This window comes from Corvus kubaryi, unplaced genomic scaffold, assembly GCF_017639235.1.
Source record: "Corvus kubaryi isolate FWS band 111438036 unplaced genomic scaffold, C.kubaryi_AGA036_p1.0 split3-73, whole genome shotgun sequence".
Classification (NCBI taxonomy): domain Eukaryota; kingdom Metazoa; phylum Chordata; class Aves; order Passeriformes; family Corvidae; genus Corvus; species Corvus kubaryi.
The window spans coordinates 10,318,911-10,334,177 of NW_024582091.1; the positions used below are offsets into that span (position 1 = coordinate 10,318,911).

Consider the following 15,267-nt stretch of genomic DNA (forward strand, 5'->3'; position numbering starts at 1 on the left):
GACACACACCACATGGGAAGTCCTCCTTCTATATAAGGAGAACCTGTTTCTCCTCTTTAAGAAGAAACATGGGAGATTAGGAAACCCTTTCCAAATCTGCTGGGTCCTTTATAGAGCTTCATACATCTACAGTCACACCATGTGAGTAACAGCTTACTACAAAATCAGAGCTGAAGCTATCCAATCCTACAGCTTCAGCTGTAGGATAAATAAAACCAGCAGGTTAAATGTTTCCCTGCTACATTTAAGCAGCAGTAGCCTGGTTTTGGCACTGCTCTGGAGGATTTATGCCTGCATGATCATAGTGGATATTTTACTCTTTAATGTTAACAGTGTTTTCATAGTATACATTTTTCTTAAATTAAAAAACAAACCATGGACTTTTAGAAAAGCTGACTCTGGCCCTTCCCTCATTCCTCTACTATCCATAGTCATTTTGCCACTGACGAAAAAAAGGAGGACCAGAGCCTTTAATTCCCTACTTTTAAGTGTTAATATATTTACAGAAGACTATACAAACAAGTGCCAAACAGCAATTACACATTATTAGAGCTACACAATATTTGTACATGTTGCTAAAACAATGCTGCTAAGTGAAGACGCTTTATTAGTTCAGAGTTTTTGGCGGCTATTATTAAAAATATATTTACCTGAAAGGAAATCCAAGTATTTCATTTTACAAATGATTTAAAATATAGCAGTAAGCAACATAAACTATTGCTTTTTATGTTTATACAATTTTTTTTTTTTGGCATAACATTGCCATACAGTTACAGAATTATAAAATATCTCTTTATAGTGCATTACAAATCCAGAAACTGGTTACCACTCTTACCACATACATATGGTATTGGTACTACCAAACATGCATGGCATTCTGTAATTAAACACTGCAAAGGAATACAGAGAAGAGAGCAGGACCATTCATAAAAACTGACATAGAGCTGTTCCATTTTGCAAGTAAAAATTGTTGGGCTTTGGGATTTTTTTCTTTTTACTGCACTTTTTTCTTAGAATACATTTGAACAATGAAATCTATGATATTTTCAAATTTTATCAGTGCAAAACTACACTTAATCATCTGTTGCCAAAATCAAACTCCATAAAGGGCAAATGACCGTGGAATACGTTAAAACACAGAGAAAAAAGAGCAACTAATGACTAGCAAACATGCTGCAGCAGATCCCAAAAATATAAGTGCCATAACCTTTTTTACTGCAAAACAATAATTTTCACGTGGTTAGCCACAGTAGTAAGTACATTCAGTATATTTCACAATAAACTTTAGTTGATGAATATGCCACTGAACTTGTAAGCGTGGTAGGATTAAAGAGCCACATTTCTAAGAAGAGACTTCTTTCAGAACAATTTGCCAATTCTCACATTTTTATCTTACAGCAAACAGCATAATGCTTTTGAAAATAAATATAGAAGTGATTACAGTGTAAAGCCAGACAAGGTCTCTACTGAATTGATCTCTATAGCTTTTGAACTGCATTTTAGGAGTCCATTACATACAGCATGTAATAAACCTATTCTTTAAAGTAAATTCTTGCTTTCACCAAAGGTCCTAAGTAAGTGTACTTAAAAACAAGGGCTGTAAAGGAAAAACAGCTTTCAGGAAAAGAAACAGTTCATAGGCAATATCGAGCACAAAGATATTACAGAGACACAGTTTATACTCCCCTTGGAGAACTGCATCTAAATATCTGTTGGTAGTGAATCTATGGTGTTGACCATAATGTGAATTTGGGGGGGGGGGGGTGGGTACATGCTTAGGCCTTTTTTGACCCATCCCTCATTTTCAGACTCTGATAGCCATCAAAAATACCTTTTGAGCAGTTACTCCAGTTAAAACTGGAACTGTGAACATGTATCAAAACAAATTACCAAAATGTGGAATGATGAGTATGGCTCTCAGCAAATCCCAGAGAGTACTTCTATCTTCTACATGATCACAATGTTAGATTCATTGATGCTGGTTGCTCCAAATCCAGAGGTACCTCACTCACATGTGGGCTAGGAATAGGTTTTCCATTTGACTGATTTTGCTTTCACACCAGTAAGAAAAAAATAAATCAACCCTGGTTCTGCAGTTGGAATCTGACTTTTAACACTTAATCTACACTTTTAATACTAGTCTACAAAAGGATTTATGTGTAAAAATGTAGTCAGAAGGGACAAGTAAGGTAGCATTGAAATCAGCTTAGGACAAGTTTCTGCCTCAGCAGACATCTTCAGCTTAAAAACAAGTATTTTGTCATTAGAATCTCCCATGGTGTTTAAAAACTGACTGGAAGTGGATTACTCTTCATCTTGCAGTACTTTTAGTAGTGTTCAAATGCAGTAGCAATTCTTGAATAAACGGATCGGAGACAAATAAGCGATCACCTTCTCCACACAAAACATTACTAAAACATGGAACTCAAAGCCACAAGGGAGTGTAGAGGCTGAAAGAAACCATGAATTAAAAACCAAAAAATTCCTGGAGAAAAATGGCATCACTGTATAGTTTCTTTCTTTCACACCATCTGTTGGTGGCCACTGCTGGAGGCAGGACACAAGGCTAGAAACATCTTTGGTTCTGATCCCCACTGGCAATTCTGAGGACAACACATATCATCAGCATGGTATCGTCACACTTTTATTAATGGCAAAACTTGCTTCACATACTTGCATCTTATTCATAAATACAGCTTTTGTCAAGGAAATTCAATATTATGTGTTTCCTGAAAAAGTGTGGTATAAAAAAATTACATTTTCACTTAAACATGTATAACTTACTATAAATTGGGATCAGTACCATCACAACAGTCAGAAGAAGAAAGGTGTAAAAAAACCCTCCCAATTAAACAGATATACATAAATTTTATTTAAAAACAAACAAGAAATGCTTTCCCTTTAAATCCAGTAAATGTCACTTGTCTTACCTCACTGGATCATCCATCAACATTATACAAACTTCTAAGGTCTGTAAACCTTCTGTTTATAGTACAGATATATGCAACTGCAGATTATTAGAATTATCCTGGAATAGTTCAGGGAGGCTTACACTAGGTTACATGAAATATTAACAGTGATTATACAAATACCTAATACATGAGCGTGCTGCAATCTTAGAGCAGAAAACTGAGGAGCTGACCCAAGCCAGGGAACAGCTCTCAAAGGCTTATTGCACTAATTTTTAGCATCCTTCAGGATTTTATTTGAGTAACATGAACACGAAGACCTCAGACCTGCTCCTAGATATGTGCACATGTCACTACTCTTCTGCTTTGAATGGTCTGTGCTGCACACCTCGTGTACCCAAGCCTTCAGTCTGTGCACCAACACAGTATCAGGTACTGAGGCACAGTTGTGTCTGGCATAGTAGGGCACAGAGCTGTAACTAATCTTAAAGTGCTGCATTTTTGCATGATTTGTATGATCGCCTTCACTTGCATCTGTGTACTCAGTAACATTGTTTCAAGTTGCACATTCATATCCCCTCACCAAAAGATCCTTAAAGTCAAATTCGCAGGCATGTGCATGTACACACTACTCCCACTTAACAGTACCAGCGGCTACTCAGATGTACTTACTAGGAAAAGACCTTCCTATGGGAGGTTCTGTTCAATTAACAGGTGAACAGCTCAGATCTAGTCAAACACTGGGCCAAAATACACTACTGTAGTAAGTACACAGAAAACCCTGAATACTTAAGCATATAGCAAGACAAAAAGAAATTTAACAGTGAGCAAATGATTTGACTTTCTTTGCATACACTCAGTTCCTGAAGTAATGGTTAAACAACTATGTACTGGCATTTTTGAGAATACAATAATTTCAACACACATATATATACTGTATATAAACCTGAAAACCAATACTTAGAAACTTCAAGCACAGGGTGCTTCTGGTTGCTAAGGCCATGATTCTGTAACAAAAATGCATACAGTGCACCCACTTGGTCCTCACAAATCTCAATGGGATGCTAAACTGTATGATTGCCCTGCAATAAATCCTTCTTTTCAGTACTTACAAAATCAGAAGAAAAAATTCCTCTATGAAAAGAATGATGAACTGTCACATTTTACATAGAGCAGAATTTGTTAGTTAAAGCTGAAGTGTCCCATGGGAGTAATTCTGTTGATAAAGCTGTAAAACAAGGATTAGAGAGTGCAGGAGCCCATCTGACACAAAACCCCTCACTTATATAGTCCCCACAGTTCTTTGTAGGCACTGATATGCCACTACTCTTCTATGAAAACTGAGAGAAATATATTGAGTTGTGGATTTTAAAAAAAAAGATAAAAAATTGCAGAGCTAATACAGGTGTAAGTGCCAAAGTTCTTGACAGTATTTTCAGATACCCTGGCTCCTTAAGGCAGACAGCTCTGTCAGATTAAAAGTATTTTAAGTACTTAATTACGAACATTGAACTAGTAAGCATGTGAGAGCTGTGTCACCATAACAGAATACTGCAGAGAAACCTTCTGGACGCACATCCCAAGAACTTTGTTTAAAATCAGAGCAAGATTTTCTTTTTCAGTAGATGAAAGATCTCCTGAGGTCATTGATATTCAATCAAATTACAATATAAATATAACACCTCCAGCATCCCTTATTTCACTTCAATACTCTGCATTTTCTGTAAAGTGTTGAACATTAATACTAAAGTCCATAAATTGAAGGCTCTGTATAGCTACTTATGCTATAGTTTTGTTCCTTATACACAGGGTATCAATTTTCCCTATGGTACTCAAGAAATAGCTATGTAAAAACAACTCTATGAAATTTGCATGGTTAGGCACTCAAGACTGAAAAAGTCATAGGCAGAAAATGAAGTGTCCTCCCTTTGCACACGTGGAAGGGCAGAGTCCTTAACTACACAGACCAGTTTTATCACAGCATTTCCTTCCCCTTCTGTTCTGAAGGTCAAAGGCAAACATGAACAAGGGGATCCCAGTTCAAGTCCAGGGAAAAGTGAAAGGCTTCTCAGGATCTTTCTGGCCTTAAAAAAGTGGTGGCTGGAACTCTTTGGGGCATTTCTGCTCAGACAGACTTAATGCCTACTTGAATGATCTGGGTTACCCTAAAAAAAATCCATGTATGTAAGTTCCTTTCCTCACAAGTCAGCACAGAAGGAGAAATACATTTTCCTGCTTCCCTGCTTCTTTAGGATGAGAAGAGCCTAATCTTTGTCCATAGGGATCAAGATCCCTAACTGCCACTCTATTTGATCCCAAGAACCAGCGCTACCTGGGGAAAACAATGGATGATGCATTGCCATGATGGGCACTAGAAAAACAGAATACAAGACATTTTGTCTATGCTCTGATACCCCTGAAAACTTCATCATTTTGAGTTATAAGACTTGAAAAAAGTCCTGTAGTATTCTGACACTCAAACTGTAGTCAGCCTCTTGCCTCATAATATTTAATCAGAAATACATTAAAAGCAGGGGATAATACATACACTTTTAAACAGAAAATACATACAGAAGTTTTAGAGTATTTTAGGACTGTAGGAATTGTGAGTTGTACCTGCCTTATTTTTTAATGCATATTCTGCACAACTAACATGCTGGGTACTACCTTGTTTGACTTGAAGGGCAGAAAATCAGAAGCAGCTACTCAGGGAAAGCAGACAGTTCTTCAGCAGAAGCTGGGAAAGATCTCAGTAGTGAAATTCCTACTTGTTGGGTCCCCAGATAAAATGCTCTGAGGGTGTATAATGTTGCTGGGCAAATCTCAGCAGTTTCCTCCTTTCTCTTCAGTCTCTAATAGTATACACAACAGACTGGCCTGCCTTAAGTTTCTGCTGGTTATCAAAATAACATAAAAAACTGTGAGAGACTTATGATAGAGAGCAAAGAGAGGAAACAGACAGCTGGAAAGAAGCATCAGGACTGCCTTTGTCTTTGAGACCAGCAACGGGTGACTCTGCATTGTGCAGACCCTACCAAAACTGAACAAGAAACATCGAAGCTCAAGTAAGACCCAACTTGACATGCCTGGTGACCTTTTCTCTGATGGCTTTGCTGATTAAGCAGTGCTCTGTGGTGAAGACACTGTTTTCAGCTGTCCAGAGGCTTTCCAGGTACTGAACCCAGCTGGGGATGTTGTCTTATTACAGCTGATCAATAGAGAGCTTTCAAACTGGGACCAAATTTGAGTCATCAAAGAGATGCCTCCCCCCAGATTAGTTGTAACAAATGAGTCAAGAGAAGGGAGAATTTAACAGGCACTACAAGAAGCCTAAAGTGCAACTTCCCTTGTATCCAAAAGCTGTGGATACAGTTTCTTTTTAAGTTAAAACTTTTATTCAGTGTAAAGTGATTTCCAGCTGGACAGGACATGATATATGCTATCCACTGTTAAGCGCCTCCAACAAAGATGCTAATCTAAGGTAAAAGATGCTGTGCAAATACTGCTATTAATCATGACCATAGATTCCAAAAAAAAACCCACTAGGGTAAAAACTGTGTTCTTGAAATAATTTCTAGTAATTTCATAAATGGAAAACAAAACTTAAAGCAAACTTAAAAGAAACTTAAAAATTCTGATGTTCCAAGCCTTTTTAGTTGTTACACTTTAATTTTTTACTACTGCATGAATTTTAAAAAGTAGATAAGCTTTTCTGTGCAATCTGTCTGGAAAAGATAATGAATTACTTAGCTTTCAGTATGCACAATTGCTTTAAAGAGACACACCTGGCTGACTGCTGATAAACTGACGTTGAAAAAAACAAAATTCATTAACCTACAATAGAAGCCTAATCTGATGCATTTGCAACAAGCATAGTCTCGTGAACTTACACTAGATGGAAATTTCAACCAAAATGAAGGAGCAACGAATAATTTGCTTCATTCAATGTGAAACAAAGATTTTTTTAAATCTCAGACTCATGGTTTGAGCTCATCCTTAGTTTTTGTGGTGGTCCCCCCTGAAAGTGTATCCTTATCAAGGTTATCTTGTAGATCTGCTGATGTGTCATTTGAAGAATTCTCAGCGTTACATAAATCTTTCTCTGTAATTCCTGGGTGATTTCCACAGTCATTGTTCAGATTTTCATCATCTTTTTTGGAATGAGAAGCGTCCTCCTTTCTGTCTGAAGTATCATTTTCTTCTGATTTTGAAAGCTGGCTGGTATCAGTGTCACTGTTCTTTTCACTGTCATTCTGCCTAACAGCATCACAGTTCACTTCTTGTTCATCCTGATCATTTTCTTCCCCATTTTTTGTGAATTCTACCTTTCTTTCTTCAGTTGTTTTACCAGCTGAACTTCCACTTGCCGATGTATTCTTGGGCTCTTTTGGTTTCTTATGCTTAGAAATATGACTATTGGGAATAGAAACTGGAGATGCTGGCTTTTTACTTGCTTTGCTTCCCTCTGACTTCTGTTTTCTTGGGGGTCCCCAGATAAAATGCTCTGAGGGTGTATAATGTTGCTGGGCAAATCTCAGCAGTTTCCTCCTTTCTCTTCGGTCTCTAATAGTATACACAAAATATTCTAGAGCACTTTGCTTAATGTTGGGAATGGTATCTTCCACAAGAGCTTCATGCAAAATAAATTTTACCAGAGGAGATTTGAAACTCTCATATCCAAGTTCACCAAGACTTTTCAGAATTCGAGTGATTCTCAAGTAGTTATGTTGAGACCTTCAAAAGAAATGGGTAAAAAAATTCTATTGAATCAGAAAAAAAACCACTTTACAAACATAGAACTGGAACTGCAATTCCTCAGTCCTTTTTATCACTTCAGGTATGTACTTCAGACTTCCTGTATTTTAATTTCTCAAAGCTGCTGAAGCTTACTAGCACCTCCTTTGCTAGGATGTTGTGAGTGAAAATTAGTGTTTGTAAAAAGCACTGGGGGAGAGGGCTGAGAGAACATAAAATCAAACATGCACTGATTTTTGTTCCTTGTGCTGTACGAGAAGGGCAACAAAGCTGGTGAAGGGTATGGAACCCCCAAGTCCTATGAGGAGCAGCTAAAGATAATGGGGTTATTTATTCTGGAGAAACAAAGGCTCAGGGGAGACCTTACTGCTCTCTACAACTGCCTGAAAGGAGACTGTGGCAAGGGGGGTCGGTTTCTTGTTCAAGGCAACAAGTGACAGGACAAGGGGAAATAGCCTCAGGTTGCACCAAGTGGAAGTTCAGGTTGGATATTAGGAAAAATTTCTTCCCTGAAAGAGTGGTTAGGCATTGGAACAGGCTGCCCAGGGAAATGGTAGAATCACCACCCCTGGAAGTGTTCAAAAGATGATTAGATGTAGCACTCAGTACTATGGTTTAGTTGATATGGTGGTGTTTGGTCAAAGATTGGACTCAATGATCTCAGAGATATTTTCCAACCTTAAAGATTCTATGCTGTTCTCTTTCAGGGGAGAAAACCCAGTCACTTTGTAAACTACAGGGTTTATAGTGTATTTATAGTGTAGCTACTGACCAGGGTTTATTGCACTTCACTCAAGTTATTTAAATGCTGGGTCTCCAGTCTAGACTAGTACCTGCACTACAGACACAGTCAGTGCTGCGGGAAAAACAGGCATCTCTGCAGAGTAAGTCCCACTGTTGTAGGAAATACCTAAGATAAAATAAATGGACTGTCTTCTGGAAGTGCTTGTGAAAAGCTCTTTCCCTCGTAAAGTACACCTTAGTATGCAGTTAAACTTTTAAGTTTGAATTTTAGATTGATAAAATTAGGTAGAGAGAGTCCCAAATCCTGACTTAAAACTGTAGCTACTCACTGGAAAGAAGAGGAGTAAAAACATGCACTAACATTTCGACTTCCTGAAAGCCTGTTTCATCTGTGGCCTGAGTCTGAGGCCACACCCATTGGCTCATATAATGTTTAAGTAAAATTATTCACAAATTATTCCCACTATTCACCTGGAATCCATCAGCAATTGTACCTACAAGCTTTCATCATGACAGAAGAACAAAATGCTGCAAGAAAACAATCTGCAGCTCTAAGGTCAGAGATACAAGAAAGTGAGCTCAAGATTTGAAAGGAGGTTTTGGTACAATTAATCTCTATGAGACAAAATTCAGTGCAAACTCAGGATCCACACAATACCAATGAAAAGCAACTGATATAATTTGCTCAACATTGGGCCAAAGTTTGACTTAATGCATGTCTAAACGTTTCCAGATCAGCATTTCAATTTAAAATATTTAAATACATAGTATTTCGTGTTTTGAGGAGGGAGGGAAATCTTGTTACTTAACTTTCATACAGGTGCGGAGAATTGGATCTTTCTTAAAAAGAAGTGTAAATACAAAGATAAGCCACTTATTTTTTTCCAAGTGAGAAGCAGCACTTTGGGATTGGGTGAAAACACATACAGTCACATGACAAATTAGTTTGGAGCTGGGATCTTCTTCAGCACCATCTAAAGTGTATTTTCAAGGAATTCAATGACACCAGTCCAACTGGTAATGGGTGAGAAGAACAATCAAAAAAGGGGAAGGAGGAATGTACAGATAGATGCACAAACCAGGCATCAACTATTTATTTTTCACTTTTTTTTTCTGGCAGTCTTTGGAAAAAATATCTTTGCTTTCTCTAGAAAACAAAAGGATATAGAGATTCTATAGCAATTCTAGCAAGTCAAGTGAATGTCATTACTTACTCATTCAAATGCTGAAATCTTTCTTGCCAGTTAGCAGCTCGTGCTACGTTTCCAGTTTTATCAATTAGCTTTATTCCAAAAAACTCCAACATCATTTTGTAAGCCAAAAGGAATCTTCTAATTGCTTCTTTTGTTTTCTTGAATTCCTAATAGACAAAGAATATGTCCAAGATTCTAAGTGGTACTAAACGGAGTACTTCTGCATTGAGTAAGACAACTCTACATAACAAAAAGCAGTTATGTATCGAAATTACTGTGATGGTTTGTACTGAGCTCAATTTGTATTACCTCAATTTCATATGTAGTTAATTCTTTAGCATAGAAGTTCAGACCTTGTTCCCTCAGTGGAAAAAGCCTGGTAAAAGAAGAAGTGCATTATGGCTCAGTATAGGAATACTTAATCAAATTAATGCTTTGAAACAGAAATAGGTAATAAGTGACCAACCACTGTATGTAAGTGTGGTTATGTTCCAGTTTTTCATAGTCTCCTTTCCATTTATTTAGGACTTCTTCAATATAAACCCCTGTGTAAAAATAATTTGAAAAGCTGTTAGGTAGCCATCAAAACCAGCACTCAGCTACATAAAGTACATGCCATGTTAACACAATGATACAACACATACTTTAATTCTCTTTCAAATACTATGTGAAATAAGGTCTATTGCAGCCATACATTAATTAATTTAAATTTAAAACTAATTTATTTACTAAAACATAATTAAAAATAAGGAATTTATAAAATGTCAATATAAACAAAACCAACTGACTTATACTGGGTTACTAACAGGTGAAGGTATGTGGCAGCAACTTCTGTAAAATATATCCAAGAGTTCTCATGTCATTGATCCCTTTTGTAACACTGACTGGTAATTAACAAACTGCTTCCATAAAATACTGCACTGTGAATCACCTGTCATTGCTTTTACATGACAAAACTCTGCATCTATCTGTCTATCTATCTTATCCATCCATCTAATCCTCATAGAACAAAGCCTCAATTCTTTATGAAATCTCCCATACCAGGAATCTCTCCAGCTGCAAATAACATTATGATTGGGAAATCTTTCTCAACTAATGGTGGCCAAGCATCACACTGAGACTGTGCTCATGAAATTCAGTCATGGGCCAGGGCACTTTTCCAGGTACTACACAGATATACAAAGTACATAAAAGGATGATCCTTGTTCCCAAACCTGTACAATATCTTTCCATGAATGAGCACTGTGTTTGTCTCTTTCTATTCTGAAACCAACAACAGTTTTAGTACTGCTGGACAGCCTCTCCCAAAGTCAAATAGCATAGGAGCAGCCTAAAAAACCCAAAGCCTCAGGTAGATAGTCTCCTACTATACATTTAAGATGCCTCTTTCCCCCAGTGAAAATTTCCATTTGGGTCTCAATGGCAAAGGAGGACACACTTAATACTTTTATTTAAGAAGTGAAGAAAGCAGCCAGTCTAAAAGGCTACTAAGAACATGGGGTCTCCAGTGTAGGCAAGGCTGAACAGGACCATGGGAAGAGGACCTTCGCCACCACTGCATTGTATCCAACCTGTATTTCAAGTATTGGAAAACTTGTTGCTCAGTCCCAGGGCAGAGAGACAAACAGGCCAGCTCTGATCTAGAACCACAAGCTAAATCTGTAGGTCATGGAACTAAACTTCAGATCTAGTATTGCACTAGAAATGTTTTGGGGTTTTTTTAACAACATTCTCCAGTATTTCAGTCCTTAACATGGTAGCTAAGAGTCCCTCCAAACACTCTCACACATACACAGACTTGGGTCAAGGAGGGGTTACTCTTTTCCATTCTCAATACAAACTTCTGCACAACCAGAGCTCACAGCCAACAACACGTCAGCCTCTGTGGCTTATCAGCTACCTTTGACATCACTAACTGTGGCTTTCTCCTGGAATACTATGAGAAATGCTACTCTTCACAAATTTTTGGAGGGAAAGCTCCTCTAGCTTTCACGACTCTCTCTACTTGTAGCTAATCCTCTTGAACTGCTCCTTCATTTTGGTCCTTAAAGGAGTTCTTCCCACAACCTTTTCTTTTAGTTTCGGATCCATATGGTTCCCAGGTTCACACAGACCTCAGTGCCCTTCGCCTCCTTTTTGTACCTGTTCTCTGTGTAATGTCTCCCAAATCTGCTACCTCTTTACTGGCCATTCACAGACCTATCTCTTCTTGCAGTCAAGCTAAAACTGACTAAAAGAATCTGCCTATGGGTATCTAGATAAAGCTCGAGTTGGTTAGAGCAAAAGTCTTATCTTTCTTTCACAACCTGAGTTATTTTCTCACTTGCTAAGGGTATTACCACTATCTTGTCTATAAACAGCTCTCATCTTCAACTTTCCTGTATGTGTATCTTTACAACCTTCTGTATAACGTTCCTTTCCATTCAGCTTCCTATCCAAACTCTCACATTTTGCATCTCAACATCCTTCTTCCTGACCTTGAAAAGTGCTTTCTTGTCATGCTTACATCTACCCTGAGTGTTGCTGAATGCAGCTACTCTGAATGCTGGTAAGACCATCTTTCTAGACTGTATCTTTTTTATACTGACCCTTTTTTTTGCTTTGCATTCTTCCATCCTGAAACCCTGTTCTATAACATCAAACAAAAACTATACACCTTTATTTCTAAAGCCTTTGTGACCTGTCCCTTACTACCTTATCAGAACCCATTTGTTGCTATGAGACTGATTCTGTTTCCAACAGGATCCTGCCTCAGAGGCAGCTTACACGTCTCACTCCTTCTGCACTCCAACGTGCACTTTGCTATTTCCTACTGAGCTGCTCTCATTCTGAGAGGATCCTTCTGCAAACACCTTCAAAATAACCTTGTCATCATTCTTTCAAAACTCTGAAAAGCTTATTTTTGGCCTGCAATTTGTCTTTTTTGCTAACGGTTAAGCTCTCATGTGCTGAGACTCCTGTCTATCATCCTAACCAAGACTGCTTTATTGTCTCCTCCTGCTTCCTGATCTGTCTGCTACCCTCTTCTCTCTCATACGTCGACTCCAAACTCTCTAGAGTAGGGCTTGTCATCTTTCAGCTTCTCCTGTGTTTGTGCAGAATGCTGCATATGAGGTTCCTGCTCCACTACCAGAACTACTAGGGACACCGAAAAATGCCTTTGTTATCGTTATTGCAATAATCTCACACAAGATTAAAGCACATTTTTTTCCTCTTACACAGTTCTAGGGATAACACTCTTAGATTGCTGCCACTCCTATTCAAGCAGCAAGTTTGTGCAATATAGTGGAAAAACTTTATCTTTGTTTAATAAAAGGTACTGCCACTGCCACAAACCAGTGGTACTAACAATGCCCTGTACTACTTCATGCTGATAATGTCTAAGAAAAGCACCACCTCCCTAGAGTGAAAGCTAACTCTGTTTTTAAGCACAACCTGCTCTTGTGTTATCACAATGTGCTACTCCAACATGGGAGGTTCATGTTGTACAATGTATTACGATACACCTTCAGTTTGCTGCAATTATCACCACTGTTTCAATTTGCTGCTATCATTAGTGAGCATTCTTTTGTTATCACCGTTACTGTTGCAGATTACTCACCATCAGGTTTAAACGGGATTTTATTTTTGTAAAACCGGAGATTGCACAAGTCATTTTGATACCGGAGATCTTTAAAGTTCTGCTAAAAGAAAGGAAATAGGACATTATCAGCCTACTAAAACCTACCAAGGCTATCCAGAAAGTGACACTGGGCTCTTTGAATAATTTAAGGACAAAAAAATTTCAGCCTTTTAGGAACCACTGAGTTCTACTCATGCACTTAAAGTCTCAGTTTAAGGATCTGGAAGTTCTTTCTAGCTGGTACCTTCTCCTACTGAGGCAGCAGCAGCATAGCAGCACCCTCCCTTCAGTCTCAGGGAACTTGAGAGACAAATAATAAGTCAGGCAAACTCTATAATCTACCATCTTTGATATCCAAGGCACAAGCCTTTTCCTGGGCTCCTACCACAGTTCCCAGGCTTACACATCTCATGTGTTTGCATGTTTACCCAGGATGAGAAGACATTGCGTCTCTCCCACTCACATATGTTGGGCCTCTGTATCAGCTTTTTGATTCTCATTTCTTGTACTTATTGGACAACACAAAGGTTTAAGAATGTTTTTTACTGGAAAGGCAATTTTAAACCATAAAATATTCTTACTGGGTACTGGTGTCGGTACTTGTATAAATCTCTTGCTGCGTAGAAGCTTCTCTTTGGCTTGGCTGTCAGCTCAGTTCCATCACCACTCTGAAACAGTTAGAAAGCACATAATCATCATACACAAACCCCCTAAACAGCAAATTTGTATAATATTAAAAAAATTACTTTTCATTATGGATTTCAGCAATGCAAACAAATGTAAGTGCATGTATTTGTCTACTCTTTGGCCAAACACTGAAAATTTCCCCGCCCAATACTTAACACAACACACTTTAAAGTTAAGTTAAAAAATTTAATATAAAATACAAAAGCAAGACCATGAATTATCCTTCCAATGAGGCCGAATTTGACTTAAATCAACAGGCTGATTGTCATTTCCAAATGCAAGACTTCGAAGTAGTTTTGGCAAGTGCTAGCACAAGATGAAATAAGTGACTGAACTTGAAAATGCAGAGACACGACTAATTTTGAGGAGAAAATCATACTATTTGAAAAAAAAAAAAAAGAGTCATGTGTACATAGACTTAGTGCACCCTGTGGAAGAAAATGAATAGTTACTAAAAAAATTTTATTCTACTGCTTGCAATACACATGTAATAGGTTAAGGTCATGCCTAAAAGGGGAAGTTTCCTGTGATTGCACTGGGAATATGCCATTCTTATTGCCCATCCCATGGCTTATTAACTGTACATTAATGACCAACAAGCAACTATGTTCATTTCCCCTTTCACAAGACCAGCTTTCACCATACCTGCAGGCAAAACACACTTGCTTGAACAAGAAACACCCCTTGACACTTAGTTATTCAGCACTAGTATCACCATGTATCAAGCAGAAAAGGGAAAGACTCTTAGGTTTACTTAATTTTGTATGGTCTCTAAACCAAAACACGATATATATAGCAAGCTAAAAAAGGACCCAGCTGCTCCACCCTACATGGCATTCTAAGTCAAATAAAATTATTGTCAAAAGAACACTTTATTTCTTTAAGATCAGCAGTTACAAAGCTTCCTACAGAAGAGAAACTCGCTCTGAAAATTCCTCACACCCACCGAGGAGTCACAATTCCATTGCCACATAGGATCCAATATTCAGATTTTCATCCTGTTTAATTAAGAGGCCACGTTCAATGCTCCATTTAAGTTAAAACACAGCCTTCCCTGGAAATAGCAGAAGCAGGAATGTCAACGACACCAAGGCCTCGATTTTCTCTCAATAATGACAGGGGAAGGGTGGGGAGAGCTAAAAACGGGCTCGTCCTTAGCGGACATGCAGCGCTGGCTGTCCCCTGCCGCTCCGAGCGCTGGGCAGCAGCGCGGGCCCGCGAGTGCCGCAGAGCAGCGGGAGCGGGGCTGCCCACACCGCGCTCGGCTCGGCTCGGCCCGTCCCCGCTCGGCCGCGGGGCCCGCGGGCAGGGCAGGACGAGGCGGGGCCGCGCCCGGCGCTGCCGGTACCTGCTCGGG

At 38.6% G+C, this 15,267-nt stretch overlaps 1 protein-coding gene across 1 annotated transcript in view; it reads right to left on the reverse strand.

Annotated features, from left to right (window-relative positions):
- Positions 1 to 474: 474 nt before the first annotated feature.
- OGFRL1 (opioid growth factor receptor like 1) overlaps positions 475 to 15,267 on the reverse strand; it is an 88,444-nt gene continuing 73,651 nt past the window's right edge. Inside the window, exons 3-8 of the mRNA XM_042017168.1 lie at positions 13,805 to 13,891; positions 13,203 to 13,284; positions 10,068 to 10,146; positions 9,911 to 9,977; positions 9,623 to 9,768; positions 475 to 7,643 (exon numbers count right to left, since the gene is read on the reverse strand). Of these exons, the coding sequence (XP_041873102.1) occupies positions 6,887 to 7,643; positions 9,623 to 9,768; positions 9,911 to 9,977; positions 10,068 to 10,146; positions 13,203 to 13,284; positions 13,805 to 13,891 (1,218 nt within the window). The 3' untranslated portion in view covers positions 475 to 6,886. The remainder of the gene's footprint in view (positions 7,644 to 9,622; positions 9,769 to 9,910; positions 9,978 to 10,067; positions 10,147 to 13,202; positions 13,285 to 13,804; positions 13,892 to 15,267) is intronic.